This window comes from Acanthaster planci, linkage group LG05, assembly GCF_054643075.1.
Source record: "Acanthaster planci isolate LZ-2023a linkage group LG05, COTS_SCS, whole genome shotgun sequence".
Lineage (NCBI taxonomy): Eukaryota > Metazoa > Echinodermata > Asteroidea > Valvatida > Acanthasteridae > Acanthaster > Acanthaster planci.
The window spans coordinates 7,713,918-7,740,319 of NC_141781.1; the positions used below are offsets into that span (position 1 = coordinate 7,713,918).

The following is a 26,402-nucleotide window of genomic DNA, read 5'->3' on the forward strand; positions in this document are numbered from 1 at the left end:
AATGCTGCTATTTTAGAGGATCAGTGATTGCAATCATATCGTAAGGAATTAGGCACATCTTGTTTCATCATTTTCAGGAGGGTGCAAAACATACCTTACTCTATCCCCCCCATAATGAGTGCATGTACATTGTATGCAAAGAAGGAAATAATAATGGCCAGTGGCCATTTTACCAGTTTTGATAAAAAGAGGTACATGTATTGTCAGCCATTAACCTCTTCCTAATGTACATCTGGTATACATGTAATTGAAAAAGAGGAATGAACAAATCCATGTTTAATACTACATGTATATAAATTTTGCTTGTTACACTCTCTTTTTTCCAGTGGTCATTATTCCGAGGTCAAAAGGGTGACAGAACGCAGCACTGGTCAGGACTTTGCTGGCAAGTTCGTCAAGAAGCGGCGCTATGCCTCTAGCCGGCGGGGCTCCAAGCGAGAGGACATTGTCAGAGAGATTGAGATCCTCAGCGAGCTGTCCCACAGTCAGATCATCAGCCTGCACGAGGTGTTTGAGACGTCCACGGAAATGGTGCTGATTTTGGAATTGTAAGTTTGCGCCCTTTAATAGAGGCTCTGTGCCCTGCGGAGAATGAAGTAACCACCAGACTTTGGAAGATTTTTCATTTACATGTACATGTATTTGTTGCCCTTTGTCCGACCGAAAGTACATGTAGTTAGGCAGATATCAAAGGGAAAGATAAAAGTCCCTAAAGCAAAATCCTTTTGGTGCTTTTGCTCAGGTTTTTGTGCGTATGACATATAAACTCTGTGAGTGTGTTCTCACGCAATCCTGGTGCACGTGCGCACGTTGTCTGACTAAAAGCTGATAAAGGCAGAACGACATTGATCACGGGAGTACGTTTTGTGTCACCGCTTTTTGGCATAATTTTACTCGTTGTCCTGAGTTGTGTCTCTGTCTGTGCTAGTGCATACATGTACATGTGCTGCTGTATTTGAAGGTACATGTACATGTGCGAATACATGTAGGGATAGTGTACCGGTACATGTACATGTAGGTTATAGACATGTACATGTACCGGTACTGTGAGATGTGAAAAAAAGATACAAGCTGTTGGAAACGGTGGCCTGCTTCAGTTCGTAAGTTTTTCAGTTCTCCAAACTGAGGAAACTCATTTGACACTTTACCAAAGTCACTGCACTCTAGGATTACCAGCAGGTGCGCAAAGTACAGTGTATGTAATGAACATCAAAACCAAAATTCTGATGGAAGGATAGTATCGGTGTATGTAGCCCAACCCAACCCAGCTAAGATCCCAGTATGTCAAATCACTGAAGGGGATTCTGAATCAAGTGCATACATTGAGCTACATTGAGTTGTTTGCTGTGTTACTGATAACATGATGATCGTGTTTACAATTTTCCGAAAAAGGGTTCATGTACTTTACTTACAAAAGGTACATGTACCACTAGTACTGGAGAAAGAGTGTGAGATCAGCATACATGTACATGTACATGTGCGTTATCCTTTTAAAAAGGTGCAGAATTTTGATTTGTTTAAACTGTACAGTAGACAAACTTTGCCAAGGACCAAAACTAGTACCCTCTGGAAATTTGTTGAAATGTTTTACCATAAGAAAATGGTCATCTTAAAAACAAAATTATAGAATGACCCCTGAGCTAATTTCTAAAATTCTGTTCAATGGTACTACATATACATGTAGGTTGAAGGAAAATGCAGATTTGCATCCTGCACTGTACGGTTACGGCATAGGTCAGTGGCATACCGTTACCAGTGCCTCTTACAAATATTACCCCCTTCCTTGTATTCCAATATTTGTTTATGTCAAACACTTGTACACGTGTACAAAATGTATGTATATATACAATATAACTCAGAAATGTCCAGTTATTTCAGATTGAACATTACATGTACATGTACATGTAGCTAGAATGTGTAAGTTCAGACTCTCATAAGTATTCTTTGGTTTGGTACATGTACCTTCGTACACAACCCTGTGTATTTATGTGCGTTAAAGTGTATGCCCAGGTGTCACACACAGGTGCCCCTGCTTTTATCACTGTTTATAATTTATATACCTGTACAATGCAAATGAAAAAGCACCCTCGTCAAATGTCAATCAGCGGATGACATTTCGAGAACCAGTTTTTTTCTCACACTGGGTCACCCTGTATGAGTGGTCACTGGAAATATCCCATTTGTATCGGTATCAGTGCACTAGACTGTTGCAGGGGATGTCCTTTGTTCCATTCTTGGTTGACTAGACAATCCTTGAGCAGAAAGAATGGTCTTGATTTTGTCATTTTTGGTTCACTGCATCTTTTGAATTGCATTGTAGGAGTAGCTGAAAGTATCATACTTAGTCGTATTTCATGCAATACAGATAACTATGCAGGATCTACGAGCGTGCTTTTGGGGAGGAAAGTTGACCAGACAACCCTTGAGCAAACATTAACACTTTGTGGCTTAAAAACAGGTGGCCAGCTGTACAACTGTGTTTACTTTCAATTTGTCCAAAGATTGACCAAATATTACCAGAAGAGCTTGCCATTATGCTTAGGACTGTTTTTGCACTTCTTTTTGAAACTGCTCATGATGTACATGTACTAGTACCGGTACACGTACGTGTACATATGTAGTATCATGTTAATACTGCCACTGCATGTACATGTACTGTATGCTGTAGTCACATACGTACATGTACATGTGTACATGGTACTCTACATGTATTTTGTATATGTACCATGTACAGGTGCCTCTTTTTCAGTTTCTACACATTTACATGTAGGTGGATCTGTATTTTAAGCAAAAAGTTCCTGTCTGGAAAGTTCTGAACATAAAAGTGCTTAAAATACCCCTTTGTACAATGTACGCTGTGCTTATCGTGAAAGACAAAACTCATTGTTTGTGACAGAGCTTTGTGGATTATGCAGACCCTGCCTGCATGTCTCTGAACAGATATGCGGGGAGCTTCCATGAAGCAGCCCAACTTGGCTGTAAGCAGTGGAGAGTGACAAGGAAACTGAGTTGTTCATGGCCATTGCGCAACAGGTGTCGGCTTTTGATGAGACTGTGCATTGTACATACTATGGGACTCCTTCATGCAGTCAGTGTCTCTGTTAGGCCATATGGGTAATGCCAGAAATTAGGGGTCCAAAAGTGTGACATTTTTGTGTCCCTGTTAATCTGACCTTTGTTATTTGACATGGAAATATCACCTAAATTGATTTCAAACTATTGTTATTTGTTTGACAGGTAATTTGCATTAATTCTTCACTCTTGGAAATAAGAAAATGTGGTCTGAATTTACAAAATCATATGTCAGATGTGACAGAGACACACACAAAACTGGACCCCTAATTTCTGGAATTACCCGTATACCAATATGTGCATAGTGTAAAATTGCCTCTAAAATGCATCATTTGTTCATTTTTGCTTCAAAATACCAGTGCATGTGTATGTGAGTAAAAGTTTGAATTGAAATAATGGCCCTGGATTTCACGACAGGTTGTTACAAGTACTTGAAACTAACTGTCTTCACTTTATAGAACTGTTCCCAAAGGTTTGTCCTCAAATGCCATACAAGGTCTGTACTGCACTGGGACTGGTATGTTTGACCAGGCCTTAGAACTGCATTAGGGGAAAGTTTGTTTTGTTAGGCAAATTCGGACTGAGTGGTGGGGGGTCTCTCTTTCCCCCAAACATTTGCGGACTGCACCGTACATGTACATGTAGGTGAGCCATGAAATAAGAAGTTTGTCCTCACAACAACACTCTTTAAAGTGGTGAGTATCATATTGTTGTCCTCCCACATTTTCTGGACCCTAAATGAAAAAAGTGGGGAAATAGGCATACATTGGATGCATATTTCAGATCAGCTGTTTATACATGTAAGGGGCTGCATACATGTACATGTACATTTATGCACATGTATACCGGTACATCTGCCGGTAACAGTAGTCCATTTCACTTTTAAAGTTATTTACAAAGAGTACATTGTACCGTTATTTTGCAGTCCCTGACCTGAATACCGATATATTTACTGGTAACTGTCACTTGTTTTGTTCTTATATTCAGTTGATGTTTACCCATGGTCTCCGCATCTGCTCATTTGTCTCTTTTTTATGTTCGTTGTTCAGCCTTGTACATGTAACTTTTGTTTTGCTTGTTTTGCTTGCATGTGTACACTGTTCGTAAAACTTTGAATAATGATTTCCAAATTAAAAAAAAAGGGTTAAAATGTTGATTCCATTCTGTCATTTGGTGCTTGGTGCATTCACTTTTTATGGAGGCTTGTTGTGTAAAAACTCTTCCCTTGATGTAGTTGTTTACTTGATAATAAACAACTTATTAAAAATGAAATAAATCTCGCAGCAGAAGTTGAATTGGTCAGAAATTGCCTCAGATGGCACCACAGAGCAACTGGATTCCAAAGTTTTCCAGGTCCCTTACATGCATGCAGGCCCTGAACCCATGCCAGTAGGGCTTTGTGCTTTGCACTTTTGCTTCAGTTCTGATCTACATGAATTCTTGTGTCCTCCCCTCCCACTTTTCAAAAGCGATGATGCTCAGGCGAGGCACGTGCATGTTACGGTATGTGCGTTTTAGCACGTTAGTGGTATAGTGGCATTTGTCAATGTGCCAATATTGCCATCCATGTGTACATGTACATGCAGGCTTGAAAACAAACTATGTAGTCCACAGAATGTACATTTACATGTACATGTACATGTAGGTTGTGGGAAGAAACCAGGGCCTCGTAAGGTTTTTCCAACTCTGAAAAACAGATGAAGAGGCATTTTTAGGTCAAGGCTATCTGCAGCAAAACAAAAAAGAACAGGAAACCATCAATTTAAATCCAGCGTAAAATGGCGTCCGCAATTCAAGAAAAATGAGTAATTTCAGTGAGTTTTTTCGACTACATGTTCAGTGTACACTGTAAGCTTGTACATGTATGGTACATGTACGTTTAACAATGTGGATATGAGAAAGCAAATTGAGCCATGTCCACCCATTTTTCTCTATGTACCTATTTAACGTGAATGTATGCGTGTGGGAGTTTGGTATCGCTAAAGTACATGTAATGTCTTCTTATTCTTGTCTGTACTTTCTGAATTATATGAATTCAATGAAGGTAAACACAGGACTGCCAGAGTGCCGGCACTGTCAGGGTACGTGAACTATTGTGCATGTAGTCTACCGTACACTGTACACGTCCATGCCATGTACCATACATGTACATTGTATGATGTGTGTTGCCAATTCATATTCTGTGGCTGAGTGTGGTTGGTACATGTATACATGTACATGTACATGTAAGTACATGTACAGATGTAGTTATCAAATTCAATGTAGCGAGTTTATTCTAGAAAGAGGAGAAAAAGTAGCAATCAACTTGACATAAAATATTCAGAATGCTGTCAGTAGGATGACTGTCTAAACTTTTATTTTAAAAAGTTTGTTTAGATGTATACATGTGCATGTACGTGCACATACATGTACATATTGTTTGTTGCAGGTGCGTACATGTTCTAGAACTGTACCGTATGTTACATGTAGGTTTGGCAAAGGATGGGTTTAGGTCCAGCCAGTTTTGTGCTGCAAACAATGGCATTGTTTAATTTCCTGAACTTGCAAAAAAATGGTGTTGGTGGCCAGTTCATGCACAAGTGTATAAGATGCAGTGATATACTGCTCTGCCGCACTGGGTGGTGTAGTAATTTGTAATGCATTGTTAATGGCACACCTGAGAAATCGGAAAAAGCACAGAAGCGTGAATTTCTACCCCATTATGGAGTTGAAAATTAACCCCAGTTGGAATGAGGCTCTGTCTGTAGCCGTAGGCAGAAACAGCTCCAGCTGTGAATGGCACCAGTAAATGTCCAGGCTTATTTGCTGATCGACTAATGTATTTTCACCCTGTCTGTCCAGTTGCATTGAAGGATGAGTGGAATTTGGTCTTTGTCTGGGTCGTTTTTAGTCAGACTTTGCTTCAGGCAAAGTGGATGATGGATGCTGATCACTGGAATGTTTTTGCAGTAAAACTTAATGACAGGGTGCAGTATGGCAACCAAAATGCATGCATCTGAAATGTACCTGAACCTGCAGTCTACTCTGCTATAAATAAATGTACATGTATTCACAGAGAAATAATGCAGACACCTGTAGACCTGTATAATGTATAGGATGGGACTGGAAGCTTTAGTGGTCAGAGGCTGTAATCTAGTAGTAGGGTAGGCCCTATACCACACAGTACTGGTGCTTATGTTGAGATAGGTCTGTGGCAAGTACATGTGTAACTTAAGCTTCTTGTCTCTCTTCACCCATAGAGCAAGGACCCAAAAGGGTAGAGATAACTGTTACAGTACAGTCCTTGCTCCCATGTTCACAAATGTAGGCCTACATGCATTACCAGCTACATGTACAGTTACAGTACATATAGCCTGAAATTGTAACATGGATCAGAGCTGTATACTCCTAGGAGAGCTTACATGTAGATGGTTTTAGGGATGTATAGAGCTTAAATTGTACTAATGACAGGAGTAATAATAACCAATGCCATGATCCGGATTCAAGGATTCCAGCACTTTATACTCATTATTACTAACATGGCAGCGTTTTAACCTGAGCCAAACCATGCCCTATATTGTACAACTGTACTGGTACACATGTTGCAAAAATGCATTGCTTTATTTTTTACATGGACAGTACATGCACTGGTACATAATGGTATGTTGAATGTCCACATGTACATGTACTACATATTACTCAACTGAAATGGATTCTAATTTTATTTAATTTTATTTTATTACATTTTTTCCACTGGCTATTGAACCCAAAAATTAAATACATTTAAAACATATACATGTACATGTACATCAAACAATTGACTATGATTGACATGGCACAACAACAGACATGACAGCTATAAAAACAGAATATGTTTTAAAATAACCTGTGAATGGCAAGATGGAACAGGTGACCAGCGCCTCTACAGAGCCATCCTACCAAATGACGACCACCCATGTACATGTATATACAAACCCACACCGCTACCTACATGTACATGTAGATATGGTGAACGTGTGTTAACGGTAGATTTTAAACCCTCCTGGTTGGCGCAGATAACTACCAGTAATATGCCAAGGATTTTTGAAGGACTGCTTCAAACAAATATTCAGTGTCTGCAAAAGCACTTCTAATTTAGAACTTCGTATTTAGAAGAGTGCCGCATAAGCCTTGCCAACTGCTTGTGCTGTGTTGCAGCTGCTGGTGTACGGTGCTGATGTGCTGCTGGACCGCCACCAGGTTTGTTTTTGGGACTACCACAGCAGCCCCGCTACACCGGCAGGCTCCGTGCCATCCTCCTCATTCATCGTCGAGTAAATTATAGTTATTTTCGTAGGAATTAATCCACTCACGTTCACGAGAAGAATCTGACACAGGTTTATCTCTGTTTCTTCGACACATTGAAAATACATCTTGAAAATACATCTTGAAAACATTGAAAATTGTAAACTCGGCAAACAAGCACCTTCATGCATGCTTCATGCATGCCTGTTGTGCCTTTCTCCCCATTACGTCATCAACCCAGCACTAACACAAAATTTGACCGCATGTGTTCCTGAAATCGGCCCAGTTGGTTGTGGACAGAAAGTGCCTCTTATTTCTCTCAAGTTGATTTTTGGAAGACAAATTCTGCTTTCTGGGTAGCCAATCAACCTCCAAAACCATACCGGTACATGTAGATGTTGCAATATTTGAAGCCTTTTCCCTACCTCTTTAAGCATAGTACATGTACGTCTTTACACATGTACTATGCTTATGTATGGTCTCATATACCAGTAAATCATACAGTTACATTGTACTTGTAGTTACATATGTTGCCATAGGCTATACTCAGGGCATACTGGTAACAAACCATGTCAGTACTTTATGGTGCCAGTGAAACTGCCATACAATACATCTACGGTACACAGTGTTTTGAAGCAGTAGCGTTGATATTCAAAGAACAATACTTCATATGAACATATGATTTGTTCCTTAAAAGCTTTTATTAAACTTTTCTGAAGACTTTGTACATTGTCCTGGTACTTTGTGAACAGAACTTTACATTTTTATTTACATGTGTACAGTGTACATGTACCATGGAGTGACGGTTCAACATCTCACTGTGAAGACCTAGTACCTGTGCAGATGCCATGTTCCTCATTGGGAGCAATTTACGTACTTTGCACCCATATCCGTACCTGTTCTATTGACAGTACATGTACACACCTGTATGTTGAAACATATCAAATGGACCAAAAATATTATGGAGGCAAATTTTTGTCTTGACAACTCATTTTTGATATTCCTTACAAAAGAAACGATCCCCTCAATGTGTCAAAGACCAACCCACCCATTCAGAATCCACACACTGGTATGAATCATCTTGCGTGTGCAAATTTGTTGCGAAGGGTCCTTCAACTAACGAGATTTTCTTTTGGCAAGTTACAGGGGATCAAATGTGTGGTCCCAGGCTAGGAGAGTGAGCTGTATACTAATGAATCTGTAATTGTATCACTGAAGTTTGCATGGCTTAGCATGCATCAGTGGTCGTCTGGCGTCTGTCTGATCACAAGCCTTGTGGTGATGAAAAATGACTGTGCTAGTGCATGACAAATGCATCAATCCCTTGGATACACTTGTAATCCTTAAAGGGACAACTCGCACAACTCATACATGTACGTGTATCAATTGACTGCTAGCACTTGACATGAATATATACATGTACATGTACAGTATGTTCATGGTGCGCATTTCTCTAAATTTAAGGTGCGAGACATTATAAATGTACATGCACCATTATGTAGAGTGTGCAACCAAGAAGCGTAGTGCAAACGAATGCAACACATCCGCGAGCTGGTTCTCGTGCTAATGCCATGCACTTATAATTGTGCTGGTGATATACTGATAGTGTACTTGGTACTCTATATACATGTACATGTACGGGCAAAGAGTTATGAACTCCACACAGTTTTAACTTACAGCTACTATTTAAATTTGCCAAATGGAACCCTACATGTACATAAAAAGTAGTAGACGGCACTGGTACAAGTGCCCAAACAAAAAGAACTTTGGCTATTTCAAACAGGCATGGTCTTTTTGAAACAAAGAGCACATGTGAGTCAGTGTATAGCTGCGCTGATAGGACAGACTGTCAAGTGCACGCGTAGCTGTTCGCGAATTGCCTTTTACTGGGCATGTGCTGTTGGAATGCCGGACTGGCTTATTGGACATTTTTTGCATCGTGTAAGTTACTGATATGTACATGGTCTCATACAAGTACTTCTCCCATAAACCGGTATCCGAATTACTTGGCAAGCTGCGGCTAAAAATAAGACATGCTGCTGGAAGCTACCACGAGAAGTGAACGCCCCACACATGCAGAGGCTGCAGCTGTTTCCCACAGATGTGAATTGCAGGCTGCAACCAAGTAATTACTGTAGGACATGGCCCAAGAACAGAGATTTGATTAACAGCATATTAATTGAACTTTATCGGCGTAGTGGCATGATGACTCCAGTCCAAAATAATTCAATTAAAATTGATCTTAGAATAAGGGGAGTCATGATGTTGAACCAAGCATTCAATCAGTATTCAATCCCGACAGAGTTTTGTGTTCACAATACTGATACCTGATACATGCACAGTGTAGGCATTACTCAATGTTATGCATGCCGACCAGGCCTTCCTGCATTACAAGTAAAGGGATCAGTCATAGCCCGGTCATTCTATAAATTCAGGGTCCAAAAGTGTGACATTTTTGTGTCCCTATTACACCTGACCTTTGTAATTTAACATTAAAGTATCAATGAAACTGATTTCAAGCTATTTCTATTAATTTGACTGGTAATCTGCATTAATTCATCACTCTTGGAAATCAGACAGTGTGTTCTGAACTTACGAACTCATTGTTAGGACTGACAGGGACACCAAAAAAATAGGACCCCTAATTTATAGAATGGCCCAGCTACTGTACATTGGATAGCTACATGTAGTTTTTGTTAGTTTTCACCTGCAGCTCAGATGAATGTTGTGATGTGCATGCAGTACCGTAGCAGAAATGTACAGCTGTGTTTGAAATTTGGCCTTTTGAAAGAGTACAATACTCATAAAATTGGATAATGGTACCTGGTAAGGTTATTCCGTACAGCTAGGATATTCCTAGTATATATATCAAGTACAAACTGACAATTCCCATGAAAAGATGCATTCTTCTGAAACACATTTCCTGCAAGGGGCAGCCAGCCATTCATGACCACTTTTTTTTTTTTTCACTTTTTCGTGTTGAATTCATAAAAGTGCATTTCCCTTTCGCGGCCATGCGGAACTTTGCATTCTGAAGGGACTTTACAACTACAGGGGTGATACTACTTACATGTACTCATATAACCTTCCTCAATGAGCTCAATCAGTTCATAGTAACGACTGCAGAGGGCTTCTTCCTCCATGCACTGACCCAAGTATACAACATGTACATGTACATGTAGGGGTGTATCACATGTGAACTGGTACATGTACAGCTCTGTGTAATGGGTAATTTATAAATAGTGCACATGTCATCGCGTGCTTGTTGAATTTATTTCATATGTACATAGGTTGTATTTGTCTAACCCATTTCATTTGACAATACGATGTCAAAGCACTCTTCTGGTACAGCTGTGGATTATCATTCAGACTCACACAGGCACACGTGTACTGTACGTGTAAGTATAGAACTTACAATCGTACATGTGTCCCAACAAGTACATGTACCAGTCCTTCCTGTACATGTACTGGTATGCATGCATCCTGGTACTCAGAACTTCTGGGTAACAATTCACATTACACAGGTGTTTCAGTGTACAGTTTATAATAGCATACGCGTATGCACACATACATTGTACATGTACATGCACATGTACATACAGTACGTACAGTTGTATGTACATGCCCTTACCGTACATCAATGTACAGGTACATGTATATCAGTCTAGCACTTGAATATATATGTGGCCTAGTGGTTAAGGTTTGTAGCTTCTGATCATTGGGTCGGGGGTTCGAATCCAGCTGGTGGCAGTATGTTGTGATCCTGGGCAAGTCACTTTACTCTTATGTGCCTCTCTCCACCCAGGAGTGAATGGGTCTACCTGTGAGGGCAGATTTGGTTGTTAGCCGTGTGCGCCTGATAGGGCAGCATCAGCTAGCACATGTACATGTATGCTCCTCAGGGAGCTGAGATGGTTTCAGGAATGTTCAGTTGTGAGCCCAATGTGCATGGATAATGTGCAGGGATAATGTGCAGGGATAATGATAATACAGCACCCTGATCATCAGTTGTGATAGATGCCAGTATGTGTGCTATGTAAGAATCAGCTATTCTTATTATTATAGACATGTACATGTACATGTACGTGTTCAATACATGTGTATGTTGTATAGCAATATCAAACTGACTGGAAAAAATTGTCAAAAGCAGATGTATCACGCCATCTATTTCTGTTACTAAAACCAATAATCCCTCTAAAGTTCCTTTCAGATCGTTTCTAGAACCGTGGAGAAACCACCAAAGCCTGTGAAAAGGAAACAAAATGGTTTCACATGGAGAAACCCAGTGGGGAACCATTCCAACCTTGACCACTTTGGGGCCCCCACTCACCAACCTGATATTGTGAAGTTTACAAAAGTCCAAATTTATGCATGTTGGGGTCTTTGTGTACATGAACTGTCTACCCATGAAGCCCTCAAGGAAGGCCCTCTGGTGAATAAGACCATCTCTTTTAACTGCTTTAGGTTCAAGTTTTACAGTGCTCTATACCAGTCGGTGCTGGTACCTTTTGATTTAGATATATGATCCAAAATACATGTGTACATCAAGTACAAGTATACTATGTACATGTACCGGTATTTTGTTGTAAAAATCATAAGTCCACTGCAGTTTTTAGTCTCAGAAACCTCAGGGCACGTCCTTGGTCTTGATTTGGGTATTTTACTGAACCTATTTTTTTTTTCTCTGTGCAGAGTGACAGGTGGAGAGTTGTTCCACTATCTGGCAGAGAAGGACCACGTCAGTGAGGAAGTGGCAGCCAAGTTTACCAAACAGATCCTGGATGGACTCAAACACATGCATGATAGACAGATCTGCCATCTAGACTTGAAGGTACACTATTTCCCTCCCCCACCAGCTGACATACATTGTGCCTACGTGTACCCACAAATCCTCATCCTATCTTATTTCCAAGCTCTGGCATGTCACAGGGGCTTACCGGCACATGGTACAGACAGTTGATAAGTCCACAAGTTACATGTATGTTTTTACATTACCCACAGTGCAACCCTCTATTTGCTTTTAACTGAGCACCGGCACACCTTCAGAAACAATAGCTGAAGGAAGACAAACTTCAGTGAGATCTCTCCATAGCGATGTACATGTACCCCATCCCCGCAACCAATTGGGCCCCCATCCAACAACAGATGGTGATATTGGATGCCATCATTTTTCAATCTGCATAAAAATCGTGCTGTCCATGTACAGCAAATTCGCCACAAGCAGAAATACATATGAGGTAATTCCAGAAATTAGGGGTCCAAAAGTATGACATTTTCGTGTCCCTGTTACATACATCCGATCTTTGTTATTTAACATGGAAATATCACCGGAATTGATTTCAAACTATTACTATTTGTCTGGCAGATACTTTGCATTAATTCATCTCTCTTGGAAATTAGAAAATGTGTTCTGAACTTACAAAATCATATGTCAGATGTGACAGGGACAAGGAAAAATGGACCCCTAATTTCTGGAATTACTCATAAATCAAAACAGATCAAATAAAACTTATTTAAACTTATTTATAATAAAACTTAACAGTTTCACTGTTATTTTTCGAGAGGAGTTAAAAATGAGTAATCTCTGTCTAAATCTGTTGCAGTTTGAATGTACATGTATGCACTGGTTTGTCCACTCAAGTGTCACTTTGTTGATAGAGAAATTTTAACTTGTGCACAACAACGGTAACAAATTCTGTGAAATGGGGCCACACCTTAGCTTTGCTGCACTGCATCGGCATGGCTTTAATTAATTTGTACTGTCAGACCTGTGTGCAAATTATGACATCATCACTACAGTGCAACAGCTGAGCGGTGCTACAACTCCCTCAGAAAATCAATATTGATGGGAATCAACAGATAGCCAAATGATCTGAAGCACGTACATGTACATGTACATGCAAATCCATGAATACCTGTTGTCTGTGAGCGTAAGCAAAGCCAAGTACATGTACGAAATATAAAAACTTTTCTTTGGAACCCCCTCAACTTACATGTAATGTTTTCAGTGATGTGAAGTGAGTGGGGAGGAATGCTTTTCACTGGAATGTTGGTTAAAGTAGTATACCGGTACACGTACATGTACATGTACGTGTATACTGTATGTACGGTACATGTACATTGTACTTGTTGGGATAGCATGGTACATGTATGCAGTTCAAAATATGTACATGTACATGTAACTTTGGCTTGTACTGTACATGCACACCCTCTGAAACACACATTTGCTTGTAAATAAATCTAAAAGATCAAGAACCGGTTGTCAATACACTGTATGCACTGTGTTTGCACGATTTGGATTCAGTATTCAGAACATTTTGACCAGAAGAGAAATTTTCATATTTGCATATTGTCTGCCTCCTTATGCTTGAGAGTGTGCACGACTTCACTAGCAAAGATCAAGAGACAGGCTGGCGGGAAAAATTTGAATTGGATGCGCAGCACACACTCAGAGACCGTGTATGTACACTACATCTCAGTTCAGAAATTGGTCGCGCATACTCAGCACTGGCCTCATAAAATTCCATGAATGTGTGTACATGTATGTACATGTATTTCTATTTTGTGTATTTCCACTAAAGGGCATCATTCTTCCATTACAAAACACACCCCCTCTTGTTCCTGTATGGAGCAGATAATTGCAAGGTGGCAAAGACAAGTGCTAGTCCACTGTCTACCTGTCTGAAGAAATGTCACTTGCAATTTCCTTTTGGAAGCCTTTTACTTGCTATGGGACAGTATCCCAGACAAGATCCACTTCTCAAGGATCCACTGTACATGTATGGCCACACTTGTGGACCACCCAACCTAGCAGGTTCATAGTCATCATGATGTGACATTTGGTGCGACGACGCGTGACAAGGAAATGCCTGTTAACAGTTACAGTGCCACTGACCGCCCCCTCAATTGTGATGTCCAGTCTTGTGATGGTACATTTGGAGGCATGGAAATTGAATCAAGCCTTAAAGGGATTAGTGTGCATCAGTTTAATATGAGCTGACCTGAAGGACATGCATGGAAGTTTACTGATCATTACTGCCCTGCTGGTAGGGTATGCCTAAATGATCTGCCAGTATGGAAATTAATTTGAGGATACATGTCAGAAATCTCTTTTTCATTGTACTGTACAGTACTCGTCCCTACCGTAATTCAGTAGACTGATGTTAATTGTGTGATAAAAAGTTATTACATGTAGTACTTAAAGATGCTCCATTAAAATCAAGGAAATTATTTTTCCTAAATATTATTTTGCAGTATTATTTACTGGTCTTAGATGGGCTGTACAGAACTTCATTATAGTACATGTACAGTACATGTAATTTTCAACATGTCCAACTACATCGAATCAGTTTTGATTAGTGACACTGGTTGATACAAAATAAACCAAAGTGTTTTATTTAAACCGTGTTACTTGGTGTCCTCTTGAGTATTCGCACAGGAGAGAGAATTTGATTTGTGTGACAAGTTTCAAGATGTCTTCAGGCATGTTAACATTGATGTGGACATTTCATATCTGGTATTATATGACGGGGAACAAAGATCAACGTTTCTTCCCTGTGACACCATCCTTTTACAGCCGGAGAACATCATGTTACTGAACATGAACAGTCATGAGGTCAAGCTGATCGACTTTGGCCTGTCCAGGAAGCTGGCCAATGGCAAAGACATTAGGGAGATGGTTGGAACACCAGAATTCATTGGTAAGCATAGAAACTTACAGTGTGCTGCGCAGAAAAGAGATCACATGTGTTAAAGTATTTATGTTGACGCTGCTTGCTACATGCACCTCACGTAGTTCTTTGCTTCTCCTTAATGGATATTTTGTTTTGGGATTCTGGTGCACCTGCAGTTTTACTTTTCAATCACTTGGAAATGGATGAATTCCAGCTGTACATGGATCACCTTACCCAGACTGATTCTGTAAAATGCCAAGAATAAAATGTGGAGGTACATGGATATGTTGACAGCATGGGACCAATCTGCAATAATTTTGGTAGTGGGGAGATGGTTACAGTAAAACTGAAGATGATAGGGAAAGAACACATGCCAGGTATCATAGACTCGGAGATTTACTTTAATGTACATGTATGTACATTCCATACAGGTGCGATGGTTTCAAGATATCAGAAGACCATCAAAAACTATCAAAACTAAAAAAAAATGCAAAGACAGCAATAAACTTTGTACATCATGTATTGTTTCAAAGAAGATCCATTGGTTATGGAAGAGTTTTACATACTAATACATGTATGTATACATGTAGGATTACCAGAGAGCAACGTGCTTCAGGAAAGTGTACAAGAAGGTCAGGGAAAGTAGAAAAAATGGGCATTTAAAGTAAAGACAGAATTTTAGGGGCTTAAGCATGGTAAAAGTCAGGCCTGTCATGACTGCAAGAATCGAAACAGGTGCATTGGGATATCAATAATGGAAGAAAATGCAAGAGTTTGCTGTGTACATGCAGACACATGCATGACACATGTTTCCACAGTGGGTGTGATTCCGTTACAATCAGCTTTCTGTGTAGGATTATTCATTCCTAATTTGTGATTTTCTCATAATCACAGCTCCGGAAGTTGTCAACTATGAGCCGCTGACCTTAGCAACAGACATGTGGTGAGTATTTTAGGACACTTGTGACTGACACATTGAACATCTCCCGCCAATAAAATGTCTGCCATATTACATGTACACTTTGTGCGAGGCAGCCTCTTGAGGGGCATTTGACCAACTTGTATGCAAAACATAGGAGAGTGGCTGTACTTCCATTGAGCAGAATGGGATATTCCACACATGTAGGTTCTAATGACATTGGACTGTTCCGCTCAACAAAAGACAAGGGAAACAAAAGATGTGACTGAAGAGTTGAACTTAAATACATGTACATGAAACTTGCAATTTTAGAAGCAACCTGCCCACAAGGTATCATACAACTTTACGTGCATTGTACAAAATAGGGTCGGTTCATGTGTATTAGGCATGTCAATGGCTACGCATCAGCCTCGCAGCTAAAATTAATTTATATGCCTTAGATATTTGAATAACAGCACAACAGTCAGTAACCTTTTTTTTTTTTTTAGAAAGAATCAACCATGAATTTAACAGTTGGCCAGTTGAAGTGCTTTATTTCTGTGACTTGCCTTGAAATTACATGCAACGCTTGCATTATATTCTCATGTAAAAAAGTTGTATCACACAGACGGCTCTTTTGAACAGAAAGGGAATGAGATGGTTGGTCAGGCTTGTATTCACAATACTGGAAGAGTGGAAACCATTTCCGACTGGCTTGGGATAATTGAACATGCAATTGAGAGGGAATATAGGAAATCGGCACCTGATCCTGCCTTGAATAACTCCCTGTAGTCACGTTGTCATGAGCTGGGATATAGGTTGACCACTGCGTTGCTCAACCTGCAAGGGTTACGTTTTTCTGTCGGTAAATGCCATTTAAATAGTTTCTTTTACCGGAGTAATAATGCTGCTCAGGAAATTGGAAGATGGAGTGGGGAGAAAGGAAGGGGATGATGATGATGAATCAGATTTGTCATGGCAACCACCGGGGAAGGGGTTTCCATTTGAAACTTGTTTCTCTGGAAACGATGCTAATGTGATAAAATACATTCATGTACATGTATGTGATAGATATTTTGAAAAACAGAAGTCACAGGTTATTTTAGTACTCTTTCATACAATTCCTCTTATCTGCAAATCCCTTAGCAAAGCTTTCCACAATTTAAAAAGTGTCTCCGCTTTTCAGAAGACCTACAGCAGTTGATAATAGCAGTGTTACATTCTTTTGGGAATATAATGCATGTACAGTACATAACTGCAAGGAATTATTCTTTACAGTAAAGAGATAATCGATGACTCGTGGTGTCGTGTTGCTGGTAGCGACATTTATTATTCTTTGTCAGATTTGCATGTACATGTGTACATTGTATGCACACTTTGGGTAAACTTATGGAAATGTGAAACAGGGAAAGATATTCCAAACTAGAGTGACCTATACCTGCTTGGCTCTGTTCCTGCCAACTAGTGCAGATTTTCCATATTTCTTACGGAAATCGAACAGGAATATGGAAAGGCGGATTTGCGTTTGAAAATATGGATTTGGGAAAATCCAATCATGGCATATTATTATACACAATATTGAAAGGCTTGCTACCGATATGGCATACCGGCCAGTGGGCACTACCGGTATGTGATTTGATCCCGATTGAAACTGATCACATGCACTGTAATCATTAGGAATCAGGAGTTTACAGCCTCAAATTTTCGTGGGGCATCTACCGTTATCACAAAGCTACTTGTAAGGATATTGTGATGCCCTGATGTCTACAGATATCTGGCAATGTACTTTGCACTGCAGCCCAGCCTAATGTGTACAGGGTGAACGTGGTAATTCACCAGCACTGTGTGGTGTGTACCGGCCGTTTGTACTAGTACCGGTTCCTTGGCCGTTGGATTCTGTAATACAGCTGATTGTAAAAAAAGCTTCAGCATTGTCATCTCCGAAGAGTTCTGGTGAGGAGTAAAATAGCACATTCTGACAGCGTTGTGCAGAAAATTACTGATTTCTTTAGGAGAATACTGATTTTTGGCCTTCGGAATGCTGAAAAGCTGAATTAAAGGTTGTCAGCTCTTGCATGTACTGATATGGTTAATGCAAACCTGTGCAGTACATGTACATGATTGAGCGCATTGTACATGTACATGTATTATCTACATGTGTACAATGTACAAGTACCTTAGACTCTTTATCATATCAAAGCCTTGTAGTTCCTGCCTTGTTTTTGCACTTCAGTCCCTGGGGTATCAGACACTGGCTGAGTCAGAACCCACAACGGGTTAGATGGTCACTTGAGGAAGTGGGTGGATGGCTGAGGAGACGGTGGGGGGGGGAGGGAATGATGCAAGATGATGAGACCAAGTGGCAGAGAGAGAGGGAGCAGTGTGCTCCTATTCACATGTTCAGCTTTACCAGCTGTTTGCTGTTGAGACGGATTCATTTTATCATCTTCCCCGTATACAACTTACAGTGTACATTGTACATGTGTATTTTGCCATCTGTCAAACTGGGTATTTACGTGTAGTTGGAGAAAAACGAGTGGGAGGGGATTTTGTAAATAAGTCTTTTGAGGTTTGCCGTCCTTAAGTTATAATTGCAGTTTCCTTCCTTGTCTTCCTTTCCACGTGACGCTCTGCTTCAAGGATTATAGTGTCATCTCAGAGAATATTCTAGCACAGAAAATTATGAATTTCTTCTGAAACTACTAGTGAAAAGATGTATGCGTATGTACATACATGTACAGTGTATGACTGTAAGGTAATTTTAAATTGGTTATGACAATATTGGTAATTTTGAGATCATGTAAAAGATATTGTAAATTTGATCTACAGTATAACCATGTTTTCATTCATGGTAACATGGATAAGCTTACATGTACATGAACTGATGTACCGAGGTACACTAGAAGGGTGACATTCTCGAATTAGAGTAGTGCAAGGTTTTCATCAGCTCCGAGGACCATTGTTTACGTGCACGGTACCAGTGTAGACGCACAAAAGTTGTCCTGCCCTTTGTGAAGTCCTTATTGAACCAAGAATAGGCCTAAAGCTTTATGAACCTGCATGCACTGATGGATGCCAGGCACCCTGTCTCCAGACCAGATTACTTCGAACAAAATGCTGTGATTGAAATGTGAAGGATGGTGAATGATCCAACTTGTGTTTATGACCTTGACAGTGATTTGTTTAATAGGCTTTCTCGTTATTCCATTATGACTTAAGTAGCTTTTAAGGTCTCATGAGATACTTTTAAAAGTGAACACGTACATGTATATGTAGCATAGTTTCACGTTTAATCTGGCACCATCTTCCATGGTACCTTTGAAGGAATCCAATAAGGCTCTGCCAGTGAAACTGAAAAAATGCCAAACAGTGCATGGCATCTATTGCTCACACATTGTACATGTACCTTAGTATTATATTCAACAAACCTTTAATTACAGGCATACCAGATTTGGGATCAAACCAAACCTGTATACTGCTTTTAACCGCAACGGGGAACAATTTCAAAGGGGTGGGTAATTGTAAGACCATCAGGCAACAGCCATAAATATGCCAATCCATTACGTCCCTCATTATAGGACCGGCAAAAAGTGTCCCCCCCCCACACCCAAAAGAGTGCTGCCAGTGACTACTTTACACACAGATTGAGAGTATATGTTTACAGCATGTACTGGTAGTGGGCAGAGAAGATCTCATGTGCCACCACTGATTTTCATTTCCCTCTATGGGCCTCGAGCTCAACCAGTAGAGGTCACTATTTTCTTAGCAATGGAGACTCCTTTGGTCAGAACTGGACTTAGCCACATGTAGTTCACAAATAACTAGGAAATACACGCGTCACAGTCGCATCAGTGCGTGTACCAGGTACCGACAAAATGAACACTCCCAACTGACATAGCTGTTTTCAAACAGTGAAGGGGTGCTTCTGTTCGAGGCAGATAAAATGTTTTGAACCAGGTTCCTCCTTTTCTTGAGGAATTCAGCTGATGTATAATGGCGCACCAAGGTCATGTCTCTGACTCATTTTCTAAAACGGCATGATGGTTGCATTATTTTCTCCTGTGAATAATTTTTGACAAATATTCCATAAAACATTAAAATTAAATAAAACCAAACAAAAAGGGATCAAAGCAAACTAATGAAATTCCTTTTAGGCCTTTATTCTTGACGCTAAGAGAACAGAGGAGTATACAATTTCAAACAGAGAATTAAAGAAGTAACGATGTTATTCATTTGAACTTCAGCTTTGCTGGTAAAAGTTTACATCGTCGTGATTGCACAAAATTTAATGCCAGTGGATAAAGCAAAGTAAAAATGCTTTGCTCGGTCCCCGGGGAGTTTCTCGGAATGTTCATGTTTTTTTAGTTGTGTCCAGTTATTACAGGATTCCCCATTTCACGCTGGCGCCCAATTTAAACCCAGTCATCAGCCGCCCAATTAAAATCTCTTCCGCTCCGGTGACCAAGCTCATCCAGAGAGACGGGCTGAATTTCAAGGCGTAATCCAATCTCCACGATGTCCTCTCAGATGGGTGATGAGCAAACAGATGTCCAATGCTTCAGAGTACTCAGCCAATCAAATTCTTCTTCCACTCTGCTGCTTCCCATCGTCTGTCCCTCTCCCCCCATCTGTTTCCCCTCCCCATTTGGGATAATTCTACCTCATTTACCATCAGACGTAACGGTACACCACCAGTCTATGATGCATGTTTCTGCTGTCGAGGTACATGTACCGGTATTTTCATTCTTGTCACGAAGCCACCTTCTCTCGGCCTGAAAGTGATCATTCATCTTATTTTCGTTTGTTTAATGGTGCCTAGAGCACACATGTACCGGTAAATGTTATGAAAGCATCATGGGTTTGTTTAAAAACTGTTGAAGGACTGTGAACATTTGTGGTCTGCAATCCTGAATGATGAGGCACATTTATAACTTGCATGCACCATTTCATTCACAAAAGGTGTGCTTCACATTTGACATGTACAGAAACCATAGGGAAAGGATGCCATTATGTGCAGTTTTGCCGCTGTTTGCCAGTACAATTGAGAGAAATGTGTATATGTACATTGTGCTGGCTATGAAATATCCCATTAGAGCATTATGATTAATGCACATGATTGTACCACTGTAGAGGTCACACTGATGTACAGTAGGAACCTTTGCATAGAAGTTTCTTGGCATTTTGAAGAGTAACCACACACTCTATACATGTATGTACATCGTTTCATGTTGACTGTACAGGTATCTACAGTACCTAGTGCCCACTTCCCTGCACATTAATTTTTGTTTATTCTGAGCAGTCTAAACTCTTCCGTCAGCTCCTCTTAAAAGTTCTAGAACAAAGCACGTTGTAGGTGAGGAATGAGAGAGGAGAATAAATGCTCTTCAGAAAACTGTTGTCATGGGAGAACCCACGTAATCAGCAGGTCTGATAGTCCTCTGAACACCCAGTATGCTCCAGGTGGGGAGTTTGAGTAGACTCCCCTCAAAAGGATGGCAAGGAGTGTTTCACATTGCAAACTATCGTACCATCAGCCATCTTGACGGTCTAAAAGCTCATAATATTGTATGTACCATTTGGTGCATAGGGTCAAACTGTAATAAATACCTGAAATCTGCCTGGCAACATTCATTTGTTAGAGACATTACACATTGTGTATGAGAATAAAGTCTGTACATTTGACTGTGAAATTGAACAGGAAAAGCCTGGACTCGAGAAACATTAGTTAATCAGTTGGGTGACCAGTACATGTATGTGAACTGTTTCAGATTCTCTGTAGAGCATCACAAAAAGGGGACTAGTATGTGTATCATGTTCACACCTTCATTTTTACCATTCTCACAAAAAAGGTTACTTCTTATTTTTTATTATGGAAGGGGTAGTCCTTACAGTACGTACATGTACATAGGATGTTTTTTCTTTCCCTCATCCACCTGATGTCAAGCAACTGTTTGTCAATCTGAAGGCACACCTGGCAGTGACAATGTCTTTTGTTCTCGGCGAGATGATGGTGACATTTCCAGACAACCCATTCTTTCCGATCTCAAGCCCAGGTTGGACCCGAGGTGTCAGATCCAGAGACAAGCCTGTAATAATTGGACACTCTCCCAGACTGTCAGGGCGTCTGTTGCCGAGGCATCTGTCATCGCTGTGATCCATCCAACACCCCCCTTTTCCCTTCTTTCACATTGTCTGAGGCAAGCCAAGTTGAATTGGGTGCATCTGGAGTGGCCACCCAGGGATTACTCATTGTAACCAGACATCCATATCTTGTTACTGTTATGAACTAATGTTTGATTTGACATTGGAGCTTGGGGCTGGCATGCGTTTCACCGTTTACCAATGGTTATATTATAATTACACTAATTTGCAATCCTTGTCAGGCATATGAGTACATGTATGTATAGTGTACGTCAAACTGATTCATGGTTGGTAAGTATGGAGAGTATTTTGAATTCCACCGTGTGCAGTGCAGTGACATGTTCGCGTACATTGACAACGTGCACAAAAGTGGATCCTCATCACCTACCAAGCTTTCCTTCTTATGTTTCTTGAATACTTATTTTTTTTGCATATATATACCGGCACCTGTGTCTACCTACCCCACATTTAGTGCATAACTCTATTATGAGAGGATGATTTATGTTATAAATGAGGATTCAGTGTCTACCCCCTGGAGTCCCGCTGGCTTGTGATGAGAAAAAAATAGAATGGCCGTAGGTCTATGTACTGTAGGCTTTCATTTGGTGTACATGAACAGTGTACATGCACTCAAAGCCAATTTGTCAAATTTGTGGGGCAATCTTCTTCACTTCCCACACTTTTTAGGGAGATCTGATTAGGAGTTGTTTTGTTTGATGAAAGTAGGATGATGAAGGATGGGAAATTCAATCTGGGTTAGGTTGAGATTGTTTGCAGCATACTGGACATAATTGGAATTGGATTATGGAGGACGCTACATGTACTTACACAGTGTTGCTACATTGAAATGCTCTCAAGGAGGTGGACTCCTTCACTTACCTAGGAAGTATCATCAGTAGGGAGGGCTAGATGCAGCTGTTAAGGTCGGGATTGGGAAGGCTCGAGCAAGCTTTCTACAGCTCAAGACAGTATGGAACTCCAGGGAACTTTCAATAAAGATAAAAAGCAGGATTTTCAACTCCAATGTGAAATCAGTACTGCTGTACTGATCAGAAACATGGAGGATGACAAAAACTACTCTTCACAGGATCCAAACCTTCAGCAACTGCTGTCTCAGAAAGATTTTGAGGACACACTGGAAGGAGAAGATCAGCAACACAGGCCTCTGGGACACGACAGACCAAACCTCAATGGAAAATGAAACAGGGAGGAGGAAATTTAGATGGCTGGGGCACACACTTAGGCAATCATTAACAAGTACATCACGACAAGCGCTCACTTGGAACAATCAGGAAAAAACAAAAAGAGGACGGCTAAGAAACACCTGGCGACGAGACCTCCAGGCAGACACCAAGAGGCAGGGCATCACCTGGAGACAACTTGAGGCAAGGGCACAGGACAGAGCCCTCTGGAGGTCTCTCACAGACAGCCTTTATCCTTGAAAGGGTCCAGGGCGTTAATTAAGTTAAATAATGGGAAAAAATGAAACAGAGAAATAAAAAAGAACCAAAAAAAAAAAAAGAAAGGAAAAAATAGCCAAAAACAAACAAAAGCAAGCAAGAATAAACCTGAAAGCTTACAAAGAGCAAACAGCAAAAACAAACAAAAACGACCGAGCAAAAAAAAAACTGTAAGGAAGAACTCGACCCCTGGAAAAAAACACCTGTTTTTGCCATCCTTGCAAATGGCAGTGCAGTTTTCCTTTGTTTTGAATATGTACACTTATCTCAAGTATGTTGCGTGATGTGTGAGAGGTACCTGTTATTCATCCTGCCCATTCCCCCAATCTGTCTTTAAGATTTGCTTGGTTTGATGGTTCTGCCTGAGAAGTTATTGTAGCACTATTCTAACACCTACTCAAGTGGCCACTCTGCCTGATGCTGAAAAAGAATCATCAAAGAGCAATAACTGAAGTGCACCTAAATATTTAATCTGTATGGAGAAGAACACTTTATATACGTTCTCTCAGATGAGCACGTCTCGACGAAATCCAATTATAGTTGAAGGATTAATCATGCTTTCTGGACCTCTGGGCCAACATCTCAGGCACCCTTGGCTTTGTTTGTGACCAGTGAGGTGAAAACTACTCTCAGGTGTAAAAACTTGCGTCTCAGCTGCGCAAAGCGCGTCTTTATTTGGACTAGCGTTGAGAGGTGGGTTATATGTTGACAGGAATAAATTGTATTATTGAAGTTTTTAATTTCCTTCAGGAATATGAACATAGAGGAGAGACACACATTTGCATGTGGTCAAAGACGCATTATTTGTACCTGCTTAGCTCCATGGTAACATGTATTCTTATATGCTGGTAGCTGTATGAGAGACAGCATTCAACGTGTAGTACCCTTCAGCGGTATTACTTGAAGAGATTTATGTAACCGTTCACATTGCTTGCCCTTGTCTGCAAGGTGATTTGTGCAGGTGTTCGTTTCAAATTTCAAGCAGTTAAGGTGATAAGATATACAGCATGTTCGGTAACCAAGGAAAATGTGTCAAGTTTGATTCATACATGTAGTGCTTACGTTTACTTGCGCAACAAGCTGTTCCCATAGAAATTGGCCCCAGGTCAGACATCATGTTCAGTTGCTAAGTGGAAACTTTCACTTAGCAACTGAATATGACAGTGTGCATGTACATGTAGGTGGTGAGAGAATCCGTGCTGAGCTTGTTCTTTAGAAAAACTTGAAGCAAGTGTATATTTAGTGTGCAAAACCATTTTAAACTTTACATGCTTATTTTGCAGTGGGCAGTTTCTAAAAGCAGCGTCTTAAAAAGTCAAAAGAAAAATTGCAAGTTGTGCCTTGTGTACGTGTGTGGTGCTGAAAGGTACCAAGTATTTACTGTGTTATTTGGTATACATGTACTGCAAGTCTTGTAAAGTAATAACAGGAAATTGTTACATGTACATGTGTATACCGGTATCATGATATGTTTGCTCTAACCAGCATACATAATACTACCGTACATGTACAGGTACAAAAGTGGCCGACAACTAGTGCATCACTCATTACGGTTTGTATTTTGACATCTAAACAGGAGCTGCATATCAACCCAAAATGTACATGTACACGTTTGACCAAGGAGTGTTATTTTCACATGTACGTGAATGTTCACAAAAGTTTTCAGCGGGTCTACATGTTCCATTTTCTTAAATGAAAATATTCATAGAAGTTACTTTTTTCACCGAAATTGTTGTTAACATACATGTACACCATGCAAAGCTAAACCATCCCATCCCTCAAAGAGCACCTCCAAATAAAATCTGTTCTCTCTGACTTTTACCTGTTTAAATAAATATGTCCAAACCGAGAGCAAGAAGGTTTGTCTTTACAACCTAGGCTACTCAAAATACTTTGAAAAATGAATTTTTTTTCTGTGCGCGCCAAGACATGAAGTCTGAAAAATGTAAAGGTCAGCCGTTTGTTTACACAACGTCACTGAGGAGAAAACAGAAATGAGGGGAAACCCAAATATGCACTAGCATGAGCCACACACACACATGCTGGACCTACCACATTTTTTTTCACACAGTACAGGAAGGAACAGCAGGAAAAGAACTAACATGATAGTCTGGTATCCATGAATTTATAATCTACAGTGAGAATTTGTTGATATATTTTAAATATGACAGCTTTTCATTAGTTTTGCAAGTTGACCCCATGCTTGTTTAGGGAGGGAATAATGCATCTTTGCATCCTGTGCATTCGTACAGTACATTTCAGCCATAGCCACATGCTGTAATTTTCGGAATATACATGTAAGCCACCCGGTGTAAAAGCCGCAACACGCAAAAATCGGCAAATTAATATTTAAAGTCAGCATATAAGGCTGCGCCGCAGTGCTGATGATCCGACCACGAGGGTGCTGCGTGCTGAAGGTGCCGGTATAGTGCGCCAATGGTTTTAAAAAAAGTGCGAACAAGTGTCACCATAAAAAAGAATTTGAAGTCCTCAAATTTACTACTTTTTGCGGGCTGGTTGATTTTCCTGTGTGGGCTTTGCATGAGCTCTTGCCCTTTTTTCTAGCAGCCAGCAAAGTTATGCAGTTAGGGGCGTACAATAAAGTTTTGGTGACTCAAAGTCAGTTAAGTCAAAAGATCGTTTTATCTCAGAGGCCAACTACTTCTTGTTGAAGGATTACGCTTTTATGTAAAAAAATACCTTTGTAACTTTCCACAACACTACATCCGGTTATCTCAAAGTTTTTGTGATGCTGATCAAAAAACACCGCCAGATCGCTTCAAAAATGAAAAATCCACCACGAGACCCTGGTTCGGGTCATCACATTGGAACCGCCTGTGTTGCATTCATGCTGCACATGGTACACGCACTGCCGTGTTCTCAACAAACCTTGTT

The 26,402-nt window shown here is 40.3% G+C and overlaps 1 protein-coding gene across 2 annotated transcripts in view; it reads left to right on the top strand.

The window, feature by feature from the left end:
• dapk1 (death associated protein kinase 1) overlaps positions 1 to 26,402 on the top strand; it is a 91,189-nt gene that overhangs the window by 5,367 nt on the left and 59,420 nt on the right. For both annotated transcript variants that reach the window (XM_087136468.1, XM_022249506.2), the window contains exons 2-5: positions 327 to 548; positions 12,028 to 12,166; positions 14,912 to 15,035; positions 15,903 to 15,951. In XM_087136468.1, the coding sequence (XP_086992594.1) occupies positions 327 to 548; positions 12,028 to 12,166; positions 14,912 to 15,035; positions 15,903 to 15,951 (534 nt within the window). The remainder of the gene's footprint in view (positions 1 to 326; positions 549 to 12,027; positions 12,167 to 14,911; positions 15,036 to 15,902; positions 15,952 to 26,402) is intronic.